The sequence below is a fragment of the Phascolarctos cinereus genome, unplaced genomic scaffold (genome assembly GCF_003287225.1).
Source record: "Phascolarctos cinereus isolate Bilbo 61053 unplaced genomic scaffold, phaCin_HiC Scaffold_726;HRSCAF=1367, whole genome shotgun sequence".
In the NCBI taxonomy this organism is placed as follows: Eukaryota; Metazoa; Chordata; class Mammalia; order Diprotodontia; family Phascolarctidae; genus Phascolarctos; species Phascolarctos cinereus.
In genome coordinates, this window is record NW_027556098.1 from 82,895,439 (window position 1) to 82,916,176 (window position 20,738).

General features: G+C 35.1%; 1 protein-coding gene across 10 annotated transcripts in view; it reads right to left on the bottom strand.

The window, feature by feature from the left end:
• The window catches only part of CNKSR2 (connector enhancer of kinase suppressor of Ras 2), a 333,138-nt gene that overhangs the window by 262,464 nt on the left and 49,936 nt on the right, over nucleotides 1-20,738 (bottom strand). For all 10 annotated transcript variants that reach the window (XM_078146630.1, XM_078146627.1, XM_078146628.1 and 7 more), the window contains exon 2: nucleotides 1,755-1,918. In XM_078146630.1, coding sequence (XP_078002756.1) covers nucleotides 1,755-1,918 — 164 coding nt within the window. The remainder of the gene's footprint in view (nucleotides 1-1,754; nucleotides 1,919-20,738) is intronic.

Consider the following 20,738-nt stretch of genomic DNA (forward strand, 5'->3'; position numbering starts at 1 on the left):
AATTTCTTTTTCTTATCTTTTTGGAATATTCAGAATTTCTAGGTCTATGTCAAATAGAAGTGGTGATAATGGACAGTATAGAAAGTGGCAACATCCAAAAAAAAAAGTAGGCAGAAGAGTAAAGGTTAAAAAAAAACTGAATGTTTAAAAGAGAAACCTTTTGGTAGTAAAATTTTTACAGAACAGTAAAACTTCATCTTTAATCAGCACCAGTCAATTACCTGAAGCTGGAAAAGGCTTAAAGTTTAGGTTGAAGTTTTAAGTTTTAATTTCTGTAAACTATTGAATTCAAGGATGGTACTCATCGGATGAGTGTTTGGGGAATATGAGTTCTTCAATTTCTTTTTTTACCTTTATTAATGCTTTTAATACTCCAAAGGATCTGCAATCTCATTGATACATGTGTTTCCATCAGTGACAAAAATCATAATTTATTCATACCTGAACATACCATGTCACTTTCCTCCACGTCCTTCCCTGAGTTCCCCATAGGGGCTTTACCTAATATACTGGCAATCTTTTTCACACCCTCTTGATGTTATGAGAATTTTAATAGAGTATATGGGTTGTTCATCAGTCACCTTGAGCTCTCACAACATGGCCTGCTCAACTTACATGCGTGATTAGTGTGAATAATGAATCACATAAAGTGGTTGCATGTATTTGGATTTTCACTATTTTAAGTTATAATTATGTGTGTAAAATGCAATTCCAGCCCAATGGAAATATGCAATGTGAATTAGAATAATGAGACCACTTCATGGGATTTATCATTCACCCTAATCAAGACCTAGTTCTATTTCTTTGGCATTTTTTATACCATTTCTCCTTAATAATTGTTTTTTTAATGTGCTGCAGACTGCTCAGCCCACCATGCATCTCTCCATTGACCTTTAGCTGATTTTCAACTTCAGTTCTTCAGAAACTATACTGTTTCATTTTTGAAGCCATACAAAATCAATGGAAGGACATTGTTGTTCAAAGATGTACCTTGCTTAAGGAAGAAGTTTGGCATCATTGCCATTTCCCAAATGAAATCCATTCCTCCGTCCTCTTCCTGTTGAATTTTGGGCATTGCTAATTATCCTTTTGTAGTGTCTGTCCAAGGTGTACATATGTGTGTTTGTGCATGTTTATGAATGTGTCTGTGTATTCCATAGGTTGTCTAACTAAAGGCTTACGATTTAGTTTTTATTGAATGGGTAGTTAGATCTCAAATTCTTTTGAATAATTACATGAATCTCTATGGCTTCATGTAATAAGCAAAATGTCAACTGCAAACAGGAATAACTGAAGGCACTCACATTTATATGGAATTACTCTTCAACTTTGACTGTGCATTGAATATCATTGGCAAACTAGCTCTCTCTGTTATTTTCCTCAATTGATATTAATAATCAGAAAGTTTTTGAATAATGTTATCTCAGTTATTATATCTTTCAAAGAATCCTATATAATTTGTTCGTGGACATAGGAGTTGCCTTGTTGGAAGATAGCTTTTAAGGTGGTGTTTTGCTCCAAGTTTAAAAAAATTGTTAACAAACAATAAGCACACTGACATTATTTATTCTTTATATCTTTCAACCAATTTGTGTAATAGTAAATACATGTTCTAATGTGGAATACAGCTTCTGAAAACTTTCCTGTTCCTTTTCATATGTTCACCAAAAATGCCCTTGATGAATATATAAATCACACTCATAAACCTATATTAATGATAAAAAATTAAGTCTTCCTTCCCATAAGAAACTTACCAGTGCACACAGTAGATCGACTGCCTCCAATATAAGTTCTTGATGGCCGATGCGAGTGACTCCCAAATCTTCTAGTTCTTGGTGGGTAATTCGAAGCAGCTGGTCCCCACTGATTTTTTCCCTCTCAAAATTCTTAATGTACTGTTGAAGACAATCATCCAGGCCTATATAAAAAAATGAAGAGGAAGAAAAGGAAAAGACATTAACCCCATCAAGAAGTTGAAAAAAAATTTAAACATTCTGTGATTATGTAGGATCAAAACAAAAGATTTTGAGTAAGAATGGTAGCTCTAAAAAATGGAAATAAGGAAAATGTGCTTGCTAGTTTGATTTCATTCTTCTCCCTATTCACCCCACCCCAGATAGAATGCCAGACATACAACTATTGTTCATTAGATGACCACAATAGTTTAGCAATTCTATTTAGGAAAGAATTGAGCAAAGTCAGGTTGCAATACCATTGTTACTATAAAGTAAAGGCAAATTATAAAGAATAAGGAAGGGACTTGATCAAGAGCTGGACACTATCTTTATCACTAAGTTCAATGCTTGGCTTAACAAATGCTTGTTGGCTTGACTTATTCTATTATCAAGGATAACATACATAAAGATTCACTTAAAAGACATTATTGAAGATGTACATGATTAGAAAAAGCCATGGACAAGTCATATAGCAAGACTGGGATATAGTACATTTGCTATCTGAGTGGTATATTGGCCTTCCAGGTATTAAAGAAAAAAGATAGAAACTTCTAGTATGTTGAATAGATCCTATCTGGAGGATTTGCAGAAAAAAACATGGACAAAAATCACCCAGGATGAGAAGGGGTAGAGAATTGAAGGAATATAGAAACTAATGAAATCTTATGTTCATCAGAATATCATTATTAGCTCCTTAATTTTATGAAAGTTTCTTTCCTCCCATATTTGAAAATTGTGAAAACAATCGTGTTCTTTGGTAACTTTCTTGGAATTCCTTCATATATACTTAGACATGTAGATGAACCTTCTAGTATATATTCTAAATTCATAATTCTTGTAATTAAAAACTTAAACATTTTTAGCAAAATTTTGTTTGCTGATCTATTATTTCTATATTCAGAGAAAATGAGGCATTGAGGAAATAATCTACCAAATCAGTGGATCTATTGATTAATGCAATGAGTTAGCCAAGCACCAACCTATATGCTAGGGATTCAAAGACAAAAATAAAAACACAATAGATCATACCACATGTGAGTCAGAGGCTTTCTGACTTCCAGACTAGTATAGCAAATATACAATGATCTGTAAAACCCTGACTAATTGAATGCCATTTCACTTAAATCAAAATTATATCATTTTCAATTAATGAGGAATTTCCCTTCCTACAATCTTTAGCCAAGCTCAAAACACAAATATGTAAATATTAATATTGCCATGATTATCTCTGAATTTCAACCTTCCTTTATTTCCAGTGTAAGTAAGGTAAATGAAGACTGTCCTGGCAAAAAAAAAAAGTCCCACTAGTTTATAAACTTTTGGCAAAATAATCCTGAAGATGTGGGATTATTTTATTCAAATCCCAAATTTCTCCATCCATGATAGCAACTATCTACAAATTTGACTTTTTATTCAACAATTTAGTCATTCTCCTCATCCCTTAATTTCTCTTCTCAATAACTATTATGAGAAGGAAAAAAATCTTGGGTAAGAGAATGCTATGCAATTATTTTTAAAGGAAAAATGTCAGAAGAGGTCATATCACCAGTTCAATTTTAAAATTCCTGCACATTGTTTTTAAAGGAGTTAGACAGAAAATGCACATTTGCGTTAAATGCTACAATGATTCTTTGTCACAAGAAAAACACAAGATATTGACTTAAAAGCTTTGAGAAACTAATACTTTCAGTGTCCATGTAATTCAATATTTTTGACAAATACTACTCAGTAAAATATGTTCCAATACAGATGCGAGGTAAAAACAGTAAATATTCAGTACGTTCCTGAAATTTGGACTAACCATGATTCTTTTAAATACCCCAAGAAAAGAAGCGGAGTGAACTCTTTGTGAAAGCATATAACTTTAGAGAGGTTTAGAGACCCAGGTTAAAGTCTCCCCGTACCTCAAAAAAAATCCACAGAACTTACAGAAGTCAAGAAATTTCATTCAAGTTCTTAAGGTTAGAAAGCCTTCTATTTAAGCAGCAAATCATGAATTTAATTTAAAAAAGACACCAACGTAATAAAGGCTTTTACTTATTAAAGTAAGCATAGAATAGAATTTTAGAAGAGAAAATAATGAGGTTAGAGAAGGAGAAAATTAATAATGATTGAACATGCTGTGGAAAGTGGAACAGCTGTATCTACACTGACCTGCAGCTGTAGTAAAATCAACTAAAAGTGGCTTTTTTTTATTGCCTTAAAGATATCTTTAACCATTCTTAAAAACCCTAATTATCAAATTACATTCATCAAAACAAACAGGTATTTAGTGTTTGTTGTTCTAGGGCCTGGGACAGAAAGAAAGAAAGAAAGAAAGAAAGAAAGAAAGAAAGAAAGAAAGAAAGAAAGAAAGAAAGAAAGAAAGAAAGAAAGAAAGAAAGAAAAAAATAGTCCCTACCCTCAAGGAGCGTATTGGCCTAGAAACTTGGCCAATAAAGTCTTCCTTTTTGTTGTTCAGTCATTTCAGTTGTTTCTGACATTTTGGGACCCCATTTGGGGTTTTCTTAGCAAAGATAGTGGAGTGGTTTGCCATTTCCTTCTCCAACTCATTACACAGATGAGAAAACTGAGGCAAAGAGGGTTAAGTGAGTTGCCCAGGATCCCATAGGTAGTAAGTAAGTAAGTGTCTGAGGCCAGATTTGAACTCAGATCTTCTTGACTCTAGGCTTGGCAGTCTATCCGCTGTGCCACCTAGCTGTCCTTTACTTAAAAAACCCTCCTTACTCTACAGATTAAACCTGGAAAGAAGTGGTAAAGAAGCAATATTCTGTTCAGAAATATCAGGGTAGGTCAAAAGAAAAAGGGTAAAAGGATATATTAGAAAAGAAATCAATAGATACATCACCACCCATCTACTCTGTATATATCATATGCCACATGTTTTCTCCCCATTAGAATGTGAACTTCTTGAGGGTGGGAATTTTTAAAAATATCTTTCTTTTTATTCACAGTTCTTATCACAGTACCTAGTACATATTAAGTGCTTAGTAAATGCTTGTTTATTGATTAATAGAAAGGATCCTACATTTAGAATTAGATGACCAAGGTTAGAAATCTGGGCTTTAGTTTTCTCATCTATCTGTGAAGAAGTACACAGGACTAAATGCTCAGTCAACCAATAAGCATTCATTAAGTACTACTGTGTGCCAGGCATTGGAGGGATAAAGACAAAAATGAAACAAAAATGTCTTCAGGGAACTTATTCACTTCACTTAATGTCTAAAATCTTTTCCGCTCTAACTCCTATGATATTATATGAAAATTTCAGACTAAACATCCATAATGTTCAAATATTCAAAGACGCTTTGATAACATATAACATGGTAGATCTCTATCTGCCTGTCTTTTGTCTCCCAAAACTGATATTTCCCATAAAGAAAGGAGGGTTTTTTTATATTTTTCTTCATTTTCCTCATGGTCGCTCATGCCTTTTCACTAACTATCTCCCATGATTTAAATGCTCCCCCTCCTCACCTTCATCAATCTTCTCACCTTCCTGGCTTCCTTAGCTAAGCTCTTACCTTCTGAAAGATGTCTTTCCCTGGCCCCGCCTGTCCCAACTGAAGGAGATAACTTTCCATTTGTATTTTATTGATCTTGTATATAGATAGATAAAGATGTAGGTATAGATATTTACATATTGTCTCTCCTATTAGATGTGAGCTTCCTGAAGACAGAGATCATGTTTTCATCTTTTTTGTATCCCAAATGCTTGGCACATAGTAAGCACTAAATTAATTTTTATTGACTGAGGAGAAAAACCTTAACCTAGCATTAAAGGCACTCTGCATTTCCAGACTTTTTTCTCCATTTCCTCCCTAGATAGCCCATTTCATTAAAATAAATTTATCTCCTGTCCCTAGACATTGTTTTCTTAATGTTCATGATGCACCAACTATCCAATGACCTTCTTCTTCCTCTCTGTTCCCATTCACATCCTCTGAATCCTACAAGCTGAAGCTCAAATTTCACCTCCTTCATTGAGCATTTTCCCCACCACTCTGCCTTGGCATAATTTCTGTCTTCTAAACTCCTAATACAATAATTGTCTACCAACTCTTTAAAATTTAATTGTGTTGAGGCAGCTTGTGGCACAGTAGATAGAGCACTGGCCCTGGAGTCAGGAGGACCTGAATTTAAACCCAACCTCAGGCATTTACTAGCTATGTGACACTGGGCAAGTCACTTAACCCTAATTGCCTCCAAATAAAATTGATCATGTCCATCTAAGCATATTATACATTGATAGAAACTATTAATTAGCAAAAAAAATAATTAACTGAATCATTTCAGATAAGCTCTCTTATTCTGTGTATATGCAAATATTTCTTTTATCTTGAACTGATAATTAAATCTTTTATCAAATCTTTTTTTAATGTTCATATCATATTTCTCTAAATGGATTATATTCTCTTCCTACATAATACCTGATGACAGTAATTGATTGTTTTAAGGTTCACAAAGTATTTTATACAGATTATCAATTATTCTATTTGATCTTTAAACTTTGTGAGATTCACCACAACTATAGCTAATATTCCCATTTTACAGATGAAGAAACTTAGGCTCACAGATGTTGACACTAAACATAATAAATGTCAGAGACAGGGTTTGAAACCAGGTTGCTTCTATATCCAAGCCTAGCAGAGTTTCAAGGCTACTAAAATAGTGCCTTGCTGTCAACTGATAATTGTTGATTTCTTTCTGATCTTACTTACAAGAACAAAAAGGTAGTGTGACAAAGTGGATAAAGATGTGGCTAGGAAATCTGGGTCTGACTTCCAAAGATAGATAGATAGATAGATAGATAGATAGATAGACAGACAGATAGATAGATAGACGGATGAATGGATATAATGTATGTATGTGTCTGTGTGTGTGTGTGTGCGTGTGTGTGTGCGTGTGTAACACTGAGTGATCACTTAATTGCTCAGTGTTCTACATACTCTCTGAGACTACAAATTCCAAAGAAGGTAAAACTCAGTGTTGATAGAAAGTGTTTCCTCACCCAGAAGTCCCTTCTATATGTGAAATCACAGAGCCAGCACCTCTCCTTACTTTTAATTAATGACTAGCTTTCATGACATTTTATTGAAGATCTTAGTTCCTTATTAATATGAATTTGTTAATTGTACTTTTCTGTTACTATCTCTAGTTTTTCCCAGTTTTCAGTCTTTAAGTGTAAACTGCTTTATGGAAGAAACTCATTTTCCTAGGCATAAGCAATCAGGAAGTTCAAATAATGAGTGTTTTTCTTCTGAAGGTGTGATGTGGTCTACAATGATAACTTTCTGAAGTTGTGAATGACATAAGCATAGTCCTGAGGGACCATACATAAGGTCCTGAAATGCCTCCTGAATTAAATATAAAACATAGAACAACATTCAATAAAGTTTTAGTGTCATGAATATTTTAGTTTTCTAATTCTTTGAATATTACTCATCTAATTGAGGTATATGTGTTTATTTTCTAGAGTTTGCTATTAATGGAACCATTTTAGGTTACCTATCCATACATACATAAATATGTCTACGCTTAACAAATCAAACTAATGGCTTTGGAGTAATAATCAAGAAAGCTCATCTCAACAATGGAAGACAAGACACCCATTACTGTAATTAAATAGCCAATAACAAGACACTAAAGCAATCCATTGATCACTGTTCTGAGACTTTTTTGAAAATGGTCCTTTGAAAACTATTCTATTTTTCACACAAGGAGAAAACAGAAAAAAAAGATTTCTAGAAGCATGCTTGTAGCCAGGTAATGCTAAACCAGTACTAGGGAACAGCCTGGCATCCTTAATGAGTGAGAAATAGGGCAAATGGGGAATATGAGACAATAACCTTAAAGTAATATTTAATGGCATTTTCAGAATTTTTTCAGCTATATTAGTGCTGTCATTACAGCTAATAGCCCCAAACAGAAGATCTTATGTTATAATCCTTTCTTTAGAAGACTGTCTCCTTGTATAGTGTGTTGTTTAGGAATGGGATTTTTATTTTTATTATATTAATAATGGAGGCCTTCTGAGCCTCTTTGTGACAAAGTGGGAAGCTAAACATCTAGGTACCCTAAAGTCATGATGTAATCTCCTATAATTTCTTTAGAGACAAGAAAAATATCTTAACAATGGTGAATATTGCCTCTTTTAATCCTGGTCTCTCCACCAAAGACTCCCCAGAGATCTCACTTTTCTGCTTCCCCTTCTCTTCTTCCAATTTACTGTATCTTTAAGAATTATGGCATGGTCAAGGATCTAAGACAATTCCAAAAGACTCATGATGGAAAATGATATGCACACCCAGAGAAAGAACTATGGAGCCTGAATGCAGATTGAAACATACTATTCGTTCTCTCTCTCTTTTCATTGTTTTGTTTTATTTCTTCTTTCTCATGGTTTCTCCCATTGGTCCTAATTCTTCTTTACAACATGACTAATGTGAAAATATACTTAATATGAATGTATATGTAGAGTGGGGTGGAAAACTATAAACAGATAAATTAATTTAAAAAGGGGATTCTGGCATAATGGTTCAATAAACTCCAAATGGCAATATACCAATTCCCCCCAAATGTGCAAGTCTAGAATCCTTCCCTAAAATATTTTCCCCTGATTTTTCCATTTCTTCATTTTAAACAGTTAAACAGATGCTGAAACAATTTAAAATTTAACTAGAGGAAAAATCCATGAAGTCATAAAATGTCAGAGCTAGAAGCAACCTTAGAGATAATAACCAATGATATTTCTATGCTGCTTTAAATGTATTATCTCATCTGAGTGTCACGACAACTCTGTGAGGTAGGTGCTATTATCATCCCTCTTTTATAGATGTGGAAACTGAGAGAGGCTGAGAGAGATTATAACTTGTCAGTGGCTACGCAGCTAGTAAGTAGAAGTGAATTCAGATTCAGGTCTTCCTAATTACTTCAAGACCTAATTACTTTCTCTCTCTCCTGTTTCATTTATAAATATATGTGAAGCTTTTGTTCAATAGAGTAAGCCTGAAAGGTTAAGACAAAATAGTGATACTGGGTTAAGAAATATCAGAGTAGATCTAATAACAATATACATACATACAAGGCCATCATTTTATAGAAGAAGGAAGGAACTGAGACATAGAGAATTTAAGTGACTTGCCCAAGATCACAAAGCAAGCCAGTGAAAAGATTGAACTGGTCCCCAACTCTCTTAAATCTTTACTTACTCAGAGGTTTTTTTTTTAAACTAGATCACATAACATCTAGATACACATTTACGAATGATAGGTTGGATCTCATATAAATAAAAATATGTAACTTGTATACCAACTCAGTACACATTTATAATGAGTAAAGAAGTAATAACTAAGCTTTCAAAGACCAAAACATGTTAAATTCACACTTGTAAGCAGAAATTATTTACTTTGAGTTATTCATCATGGCAAAGCTCATTTTATATAAAGCATGCAAAAGTGGTATATAACCATTAACATAAGACATATGAACCCCAAGAACTCAAAAAACCAATACAATTACGTTAATATATTCAGAAAGCCCATGGCAAAATTCAGTATCCCTTTATTATAAAAACTCTAAGAAAAATAGAATGACATTCTCCTCAACATAATAAAATATTTACCTTGAACCCAAATGTCAAAACAATATGGAATGAGAAAGATTAGAAGGATTCTCACTAAAAACAGGTACAAAACAAGTCTACTTTTTTTATTGTTGTTGTTTGTTTGTTTTTGGCAATTGGGGTTAAGTGACTTGTCCAGGGTCACACAGCTAGTAAGTGTCAAGTGTCTGGTTTGAGGCTGGATTTGAACTCAGCCCCCCCCCCAACTCCAGGGCTGGTGCTCTATCCACTGTGTTACCTAGCTGCCCCTTGCCTACTTGTTTTCACCAGTTATACTTGACATCCTATTAAACATTCTAGAGATTTCAAATGTCAGGAAAAAGATATCTGAGAAATGAACCCTGTGGATGAGAAGTTAACAATATCACCATGTTCAAGTCACATTTTAATGCCATGCATAGAAAATACAACTGTCTCACCTAAAAAAATTCATGGAGACAGTTTGTTCAGTGAGGCTGAATGTACTATTGCAAGACTAGAGCAAGGATAAAAGATTAATGTACAAAGAATTAATTTGATTTTCATACACTAGCAGTAAAAATCAAGAAAAAATCATGAAAGGAAACCCCATTTACAATAACAAATAAATACTTGGAAATTAATCTAGAAACACCTATGACCAGAATAAAGATGAATTTAAATTATAATGACTGACATAAAGGGAGGAATGGCATTCAGTATTCATGGATAACATGGATTAATATAGTAAAACATGACAATACTTCAAAATTAATCCATAAACTTTATATCAATCAAAAGAATGGCAGTGTGGTATGCTGGAAAAAATGTTGGATTTGGAGTCAGAATACTTGGCTTGTACCTCAGCTCTGCCATGTGACCTTGAGGAAGTCCTGCCTGTTTCTTCTATGGGCCAGTTTCTTTCAATATAAAATGAGAGGGTTCTACTAAACGAATTCAAAGGTCTCTCCCAGATGGAAATCTATGATCCTTTGAAACTCTCAAGAACAGCTAAAATTATAATGAAATTTATATGGAAAAACAAATAGGCAAGAATATTAGGGCCTAAATGGGTTGAGGAGGGAGTGGGGTTTGAGTTGATGAGGATAGTTTTACACATTCTCAGCTTTTAAACATGTTAACAAAGCTATTGTCATCAAACCGATCTAGCAATGGGCAGGGTAGACCACATTCAACATTCTACAAGTATTCATTGAGTGCTTATTTCATGCACCACATGCCAGGCACTCTGGTGGGCATTTCTGTGGGGATTGGAAGAATAAGAAAAAGGAGCCATCATCACAGAACTTGCTACTTAGCAGGGCATATAGTAGGGGTCCATGAGATACATTGTGAAAGTGCAATGAGAGTGCTACTTTTACTATTTGACCTAGGATCTTTGCCAAATCTGTGATTTTATGGCTTTATGGAGGCAGGGTGGGGAACCTGTTACCTTGAGGCCACATGTGGCCCTCTAGGTCCTCAAGTGGGTCCTTTGACTGAATCCAAACTTCACAGAGCAAATCCCATTAATTAAAGGATTTGTTATGTAAAAGTTGGACTCAGTCAAAGGCCTCAGCTGAGGACTTAGAAGGCCACATGTGGTCTCGAGGCCACAGGTTCCCTATCCCCTGATGGAGGGCATAGCAAGCAACAGGATAAAGAGAATTTAGAAAGCAATAACATAATAATAAAGCTGACAGTGGGTCAGCTTGAAATCAAGAAGACCTAGTTGTAAGTCGTGCCTTTGATATCCTGAGTGGCCACTTAACTTCTTCATGCCCCAGACAGCTCTGAAGCAAGAAAAAGAAACACAGGGATCCTTAACTTTTGTTGTTGCTAGTGTTATAGATCTCTGGTAGTCTGATGAAACCTATGCATCTTTCTTCTCAAAAATAAGGTTTTTAAATGCATAAAATAAAATATCTAGGACCACAAAGGAAACCAAATATATTGAAATATAATTATCAAAATTTATATATTTAAAAAAACCCACAAGTTCATTGAGCCAGGTAAAGAACTCATGCTCCAAGAATATGAATTACAGATAAGTTGCCAATATTCAACAACAGCTAGAATTTCTACAATTGGGAGTTCTGTGCACCAATGAAATCATAGGTCAAGACTAAAATACGTAAAACATACATGCACACACAATTTAAGTGCCCTCAGAGGTGGTTGCCAATCAATCATTTCACCTGAGCAGTAAGCAGATCATCAATTTTGTATGGACAGAACCTCCAGGTAGAAATAGTCTGGTGCAGAAACAAGACAGGAGCAAGAAGATTCCTCTGCTATTAAACCTAACTTTAAAAGAACTCCTAAGATCTATTAATAATACATAATAAGCCTTCTTATCATTTTAAATCTATACTGTTCAGAGTTTCTTGTATTGCTATATCCATTATCTACATTTATATCTATGTTGATATCAATACAAATTTATATGTATCTGCATCTATCTATATCTATGTATCTGCATATATCTATCTATCTATATGTGTCTATCTACTATCAGTCATCTATCCCGTAATGATTTCTCTTCACCTTTATAACATGGGCTGGGAGTTCTTTGCTTCTTTTGCTACCAATTAAACACACCAGCTCATCTCATTTTTATGGATATCTGTACCAAGTCACCTGCCAAGGAACTTGTGACTTTTTTTAACATCAGTATTTTCAGAATGGGTATAAAAAATATAGGTCTTATGGAATTCCTTAAAAATATCTATGTTAACAAAATTAGGCCACTAGCCCCTGGACAAATTCTATTTCAGTCTGTGTCTGCCAACTACTCATATTCTCTCACATTTCCTTCCCAGGTACATCACTCAACTTCAGAAAGCCTTATGGAGAGATTCTCTCTAATAGAACATATTTCCCTCCAAAAAATGTGACTTGCTATTAGTACTGAAACATACAAGATTCCTTGAAGGATATAACAAAAGAGACTCAGCCCCCTTTGACCACTGGCTTTGATAAGTGAACTTTCCTCTTATCTTACCTGGAATGAGGACCCCACATCACTTCTAGCCATCATTCTTATCTAACTCCCGCACACCCCTGGACTCTGCCCCTAGGATGCCCAGCTCTATCTAATAGGTGAATTTCTGCCTTATTGTGTCTAGAGCTAGGCAGGCCCCATGAGTCTTCCATCTCTATATAATGCCATGGGAGTATACAGCCTCCTTTCCATCTCCCCTTTATGTGTTATATTCCCTATTTTAAAGTAAGTTTTTTGAGGATTCTCCTTGAGGACCTTGTTTTCCTGTATTCATATTCCCAGAGCTTAACACAATGCCTAGCACATTCTCTCTCTCTCTCTCTCTCTCTCTCTCTCTCTCTCTCTCTCTCTCTCTGTCTATAATGTTATCTGATGACTGATTATCAAGTCCATTAAGTGAAGGATGAAATAAGAAGGCAAGGATTTTGAAATTGGCATGAACAATTTCCAACATAGAATCAAATTGGGAGAAGGATTCTCTATAGGTTGTAAGGTCCCAAGACGCCAGGAATTCTTAATCACTTCTGCTTCATGAAGCACTTTGACATTCAGGTGAAGTCTATGACATCTATTCAGAATAATGTTTAATAAAATATATGGGATTCAAAAGGAAACCAAAGGTTAGTGAAAATAAAGATGTATTTTTCGAAACTATGTACATGGTCTCCATCCCGCTGAAATCCATTCCATGGATCTTTGGGAGAGGGGACCAGGTTAAAAACCCTCACCATAGATGGAGGAATATTCCCAACAGTTTTTCCACAACAACTTTAGGTCTTAGGTATTTGAAATACTACTAATACAAGAAGCTCTGTACAAATTACAAATTGTCATTTCCTCAAGCACTTAAGGGCAACTGTCCTCTGAAATGTGACATAAATATAATGAAGAAACATTCAATTTAAGATTTCATAAATGTAAGGGTAGGATGTTATGAATACCATGATCCGTAACAGCCAAGAAATGAAGATTAGCCAAGCAACTCTTACCAAAGGGTTTCCAAAAGACACGGGTTTCCAAAAATTCTCGTGATATTGTAAGCATGTATATGCATATAAATTCACATGCATCTATGAACACATACATATTTCTAAATGACATCAGTGTATCATTTAGCTTACCATTTCTGATTTATGTAAGAGAAATTTTCCTTAAACAATGACATTTTATGCTGACATTAGCCACAAGCAGTAAGTTGTCATTGTAAAATTCATATCCCATTAAGGGGCAAGTTGATCACGATCTAGGCTAAGCAAGTTATTAGTGCAACTAAAATAATGAGGAAAATATCTCTTGTTCACTTTTAAAATTATCCCAGAGGATATTATTTCTGTAAAAGCTTATTTGCATATATTACAGCTTTCTTTGCAGCACAACACAATAAAAAATGGTTAAAGATTATTCAGAAAACACTTCTTAATTTTTCCCAAAAGTAAATATGACAAATCTATCAACCTTGAATAGTATTACCTGCCTTATTGTGTGCTTTACTGTCATAATCATTATTATTTGCTCTACTGTCATAATTATAATCAATCAAGTAAAAGAATCAACAAGAAAACACCCCTTGCAAAGGGAGAAGGAAAACTTGTCATTAAGAGAATGATCATTTGCCATTAAGCATTTATAAAACACTTCATAAATGAGAGATTTTACCACAACTGCTTCTCTTACATATATTGCTAGCAGTATTTTAGCCCTACTCCATTGAGGATGCCATATCATTAAACCTCTCAGGTGAAGTTTGGTATGTACCACACACCAAAGAGCAAGGAGGCTGCACAAACTAATGATTCTCATGTGGCTTCTCTTCAGGCCCCCAACCTCCCAACTCACAGAAATGGGTCATAGCCAGAGGCACCAGACTGCTGCCAGGTGGGGACAACAGAGAGGAAGAAACCTAGAACAGTGGGGAAAGTCCTGAATTTGGAATCAGAAGACCCAGAATTCTATTTCTGTCTCTCTTTAGTAGTTTGACCTTAGGAAAGTAGCTTACCCCTTCCAAGGTTATTTTCTCACCTGTAAATGGAGATGAATATCCTTGTGCTATCTGTTCACAAAGCCATTGTGAGAAAAGTGTACTATAAGACTGAAGTGATACAAAAGCATATGAACTACGGTAGAGGGAAGGGTAGGGACCCGGGCCTCTAGCACCATTGTGTTTTCTAAGGCAATGAGAAAAAAAGTGAAAGAACAATAAATTGATGAATCTCACATAGCCTAAATCAAAGTGTAGTTTCCCAACCATAACAAAGATCTTTCACCGCTAGAATTTCTTTTGTTGTTGTTCAGTCATGTCCAATTCTTTATGATCCCTACTTGGAGTATTTTTAGCAGAGATACTGGAATGATTTTGCCATTTCCTTCTCCAGCTTATTTTACAGATGAGGAAACTGAGGCAAACAGGGTTAAGTGACTCTCCCTGGGTCACATAGCTAGTAAGTGTCTGAGGCCGGATTTGAACTCAAGAAAGTAAGTCTTCCTGACTCCAGGCCTGACACTTTATACACTGCATCACCTAGCTACCCAAGGATTTCTTTTATATTTAGATTTATTGGATATTATATTAGACTTGGGAGTTAGGAAGGCATGGATTCAAGTTTTGCTTTTGATATTTAGTAGCTTTGTGACTACGGATCATACTTTCCCTTCCTGTTCCTCAGACAACTCACTAAGACTGTAGATTATTAATCATTTGTTATTTGCATTGGGGTTCTCACATTGAGGTTCTGGTTCCTTACCATATTAAGCACTGATATAATTATCAAGAAATATTTTAATTATAAAAAGAAACATCTGATTGTAGCCATTACTATAATAGCTAAAAGTAACCAACTCCCTTTTCAAACCTATGCAAATAAAGATGATATATTGAATTCTAGTTTTAAACAAACAGACAAACAAAAGATCATTCAATTCGTGTCAAAGGAACACATTGATACTGCCATATTGTTGAATAATGGATCCATCATCAGGCCCTATTCTGTTACTACCATCATTTCAACATATATATTTCATATGAAACAGAGGACCTGGCTTCAAATCCCTTCTCCGTCAGTGACTACCCTTGTAACACTGGGAAAGTCACTTCTCTCTAGGCCACAATGACTTCACCTGTAAAATGAAAGGGGATTTAGACTGATTTACCTCTAAGATCCCTTCTGATTCTAAATCTGTTAAACTGCCTCTTTTCTTTCTTTCTTTCTTTCTTTCTTTCTTTCTTTCTTTCTTTCTTTCTTTCTTTCTTTCTTTTTTTTTGGCCAGAAATCCCTGAGCCAACTTTTAGAAGCTATTTGCAAAGTTGCAAGTCATAATTTAATACATTGTCCATCTGAGTCTGACATTGATGCTGACCCACTATTTATTGGAGCTTAACGTTGTTCTGATTCTTCTGATTAAATTATTGCTGGTAGCCTACTTTCATAGGCTACAGCTCACAAGGAGAAGAGACAGATATGTCAATACTGTCTTCCCCCATATCTTTGCATTAGGCAGCTGTCAGGGTGATGTTTAATGTAAGATTTAATTTTAGGTACATTACATGCATTATTTACTGATGTCATCTTATCCTAGAAAAATATTTTCCAATTACTATAATGACAGAGGGGCTAATTCATTGTTCCCCTGGCAGACCAGAGTAAATAAGGAGGGGAAGCAAAAGAAGAGCACTGACCCAACATATATATAAAATGACTTCATACCACACAAAGCAGTGTCCAAGAAACTTCATGACTAGGGCAACAAGAGTTTCTATTCATTTCTCCTCCTACTAGGTTTTTTAAAGGGTTGGTCACTGCCTACATGCAGCTGTGCAAACAGTCTTCTGGCCAGCCATTATTTAGTTTTACTCTTAAATCCTGTCTTTTGTGAAGTACAATGAAAAGACCAAAAGGAATGCAAGATTTGCATCCACACACACACACACAAATGGCTCTGGAACTTTACACAGCCTATACACAGATGGTGGTAAATCCATCTCATGAAAGAGGACTAATGCACAAACTGAAGGTCTTGGAAAACCGAAAGATTCAAAATATGCTCAACACAATTTCCCTGCAGCAATAAAGAGAAAACTGTAGGGATAAACGTGATAAGTGAACACCCTGGAACTCGCAGAAGACAGTGTAGGTACATGAGCCTTCTAATTTAGTGTCTGTGACAATGATAATATGGACCTCTCTTCTTAGATTTTAACCTTCACTAGTAAGAGACAGAGACATAATTGCTCCCTTTATTAAATCAGCAATCCATTTAATAACCTTAAAGCTTGGGCTCCTGCATCCAAGGTTATTTCTCAAGGTTTATCACAGAATCTTGCTAGGATCCAAAGTGAATCAAATATTCTTTTATTTTTCAAAAAAAAAAAGAAAAAGAAAAAATATTGTTCCTAGTCAACAGATAGCCAGGACCCAAATTCCCAGTAGTTTCATTATTAACAAGCTTAACGAATACTTAAGAATAATTTGGGTCACTCAATAACAATAAAACACACTGTCCTCTGCATCAGATTCTGACCTCCCTGAGGCAGAGAAACAAAACAGGTAAAGGATTAAAAATAGAAACTTGCATCTCTCTTCAAAACTCAGTCTTGGCAGGCATGTGTTAATTTCATTATTAATCTGAGCTGGCCTTACAACCTTGTGCACCCATTTTAATATCTTTTTTTTTAACATGAATTCCATTTGAAAAGTGGGATAAGAAATTTGTAGCAGTGTCAAAAAAGCAATCCAGTGATGTGAAAATAATGAATGGAAACTAAAAAATGATGCCAGCAAGTCTTGAATATGCAGAGTGGTACAGCAATTGTCCTTGAGGACATCTCATCTCATATGGTAGCAAGTTATAGCTATGTGGGCTTTTCTACTCCCTAAATTATGTCTGACTCTAATACTGTTATCTACTTTCTAACACAGTGTACTTCAGTCACAAAGGTGGATGATGCAACCTTGGACAACTGATGAATTTTCTGTGAGATTTTTTCTCTTTCATGTTTGCTATTTTTCTAAGAGTTTTTGAAGAGTCCAAAATGTTGCTACATTTTGACATTTTTTTTCTAGGAATAAGTCTAATTCCAGTTTCCTAAAACGGAATGACTTGTCCAAGAATGTCAGTGGGAGGTGGGTATCCTCACTGCCTGACCTATTGAACCCTCTCAGTAGTGAGGGATTTAATTAGTATATTGAAGAATGAAACCAAAAGAATAATTGAAAACCAAACCTCTTGTTCATTTTGATCTTGAAGGAAAACCAGTGCGAACATGTTGTGACACTTATCATCTGTCTCTTGAGAGCTGGTTTCAAATGAGAGTCTCCTCATCAGTTTAGGTCAGAAGTTCTAAGCCTTTTTTGCATCACGGATCCTTTTGGTTATCTAGTGAAGCCTATAGACCTTTTCTCCAAATAGTATTTTTAAATGAATAAAGTAAAATTCATAGACTTACAAAGGAACCCAATTTTGCTGAAATAAAAGTAATTTTTCCTACCCAAGTGCATGGACTCTATGTAGTTCAGGGCCTGTGGATCCCAAATTAATAATCTCTGGTTTAGGTTTTAGTCTGCTTCTCACAATAATGATTTACTACTTTGTGTAGATATGAATAGCAGTTTGAATATCTGTTAATTCGTTCAGGTCCCTAGGTGGCTTAGTTGATAGAGTATTGGCACTGGACTTAGGAAGACCTGAGTTCAAATCCAGTCTCAAACACTTATTATCTGTGTGACCCTGGGCAAATCATTTAACTTCTGCTTGCCTCAGTTTCCTCATATGTAAAAATAGCACTATATCAGTTGTAGTAATAGTAATAGTAGTAGTGGTGGTGGTATATTACATTATTTAGTACTTAAATGTAAGGAGGCTTCCTCTCCCTACCTTAACCCTTAGGGCCTATTATATATAATACCCTGGGAGTTTGAGGTGAGGGCGATAAAAGATGCTATCAGAATAAATTTTCTTTATAGCTTTGGAAATACAATAGCACTTACTTTACAGGGTCATTGTGAAGATAAAATCAGATAATGAGTGCAAAACCCATTGCAAACCTTAGAGTATTCTATACACATTATTATTATTGTTATTGTTACCAATACAGAAGCACAACTGTGATATTAGCTATCTCCATCATCTGACAGGGATCTTGATGCATGGCACATTACCAATATTTTGTAATTTAAATTTTGTACGAGAAACAATATAAATCTAACCCAACTTCCCTAAAACTACATGACTGATTGAAGGATGCCAATGAAAGGAGAGAAGCCATATTCCAGTAAATTTACAAAGATATTTACAAATAAAACATAATGAATTTGAAGACAGAACTCTTTAAATTTTCAATAATAATAATAGCAACTAACATTTATATGGCACCTATTATGTCAGGCACTGTGCTAACTGCTCCACAAGTATTATCTCATTTGATCCTCACAAAAACTCTGGGATGTAGGTGCTTTTGTTATCCCTACTTTATAGTTGAGGAAATTGAAGCAAAGAAAGGTTAAGTGCCTTGCCCAGGATCACACAGCTAGTAAGTGTCTGAGATGGATTTGAACTCGGATCTTTCTGACTCCAGGCCCAGCACCCTATCCACTAAGGCACCTGGCTGCCAAGCAGAAACATAAGAAAAAAGAAATGTGATGAACTAAAATAATCCCCATAGACACAGGCTTATAGAAGTAAAATTATTGTGAGCTATCACATCCAATATCTTCAACAGTTATAAAATATATTGAAACTGGACAGTTTCATCCTTTACACTAAGTTGTTTGTACAGTTACTTTATCGGCAATAAAAGTAATTTGAAAATAAAAGATTATTTGAATGAAAAATCAGGCTAGTAATTTGTTAGATATCATTAATATCTGGCATTAAATAATTTTCAAAAATATTTTACTACAAGAGTTCTACTGAAGTTGCTTTTAAAAGGGAAATATTTTTTCTATTACAAATACTTTGAAAATGATTGGAGTATATTTGAAAATGATGGACTATTATCCGTAAGGTCCCTTTTGACTCTCAAAGGCTATAAGTCTATCAAGGTATACAAATATGGAATATGGTATAGTGGATAGAGGGTAGGCCTTGGAGTCAGGAAGGTCTGGGTTCAAATGCTGCTTCTGACACATCCTGGCCATATGACCATGGACATGTCATGTAACCTTGTAATGTCCTCAGAGTGCTCTCTAAGAATATCATATACAGATCAAGTGGCAAGCTACAACCATGGAGAGAATTTCCACATTAATAAAATTGCAGGGCCAATCATTCCCTGTCCCAACAAGAAAAAAGGTGTATTTAATGTCCAGCAAACCCAATATATAAAAATCTGTATGTATAAATCTGATAAATTAAGGAGTAATTATGCACAAAAGGACTTATCACAAGCATTTTAAAATGCAAAATCCCTTTCATATGTATTTTGGTTTACAAAAGTTTGATTTAGAAATTACTTTTTCAGGAACACATCTATTGCACATAATGAGGGACAAGTAATAGCACCATTAGAAACTCCCCAAATTCAATTTTTGTTTTTCATGGAATCAAAGGACTATGCATTTAGGAGCAAGATTTTTAAAAGAAGAATAATGGTTTTTCTATCAAGTTCATAGAACTTCAATGTAGGCTCCTTGACAGTGGGGATTGTTTCATTCTTTACATTGGCATCTTCAGATACTAGCACATTGCCTGCCACATGGCAGATGCTTAATAAATGCTTGTTGATTGATTAATTATGCAGGGTATCTGATAAATCTTCCTCCTTTTAGAAGGAAAGCTCTAGACCAGAGTGCCATGGAATGACCTTAAGTGATGTGCCATCAGTCAGTCTGAGAGTAGGAAGATGGATCACATCCTATCCTTCCCACAATCATGGGGTTTGTCTCCAAGACAACCACAACTACCCTTCACCGATTACAGCCCAATACTGACCCCACTCTATCCTCTCCTACAACTATGAATGTTCCCAACCATCCCCCTTCAAAGGCCAGAATTAGCCCCTCAGGACAATAACAACATTACTCCAGACTGAGCACTCACTGAAGCAGCTGCACAGAAACCTTTGGGAAAATCCTTTGCTTCTTCACCCCACCCCCAACATATTCGCCAGGGGAAAAAAATTTATGCCTGTAGTATACAATCAAAAAAAAATTGGAGATAAAAGTTCTAAACAATGGTAGATATTGACTCTATTGCTGTATTAACT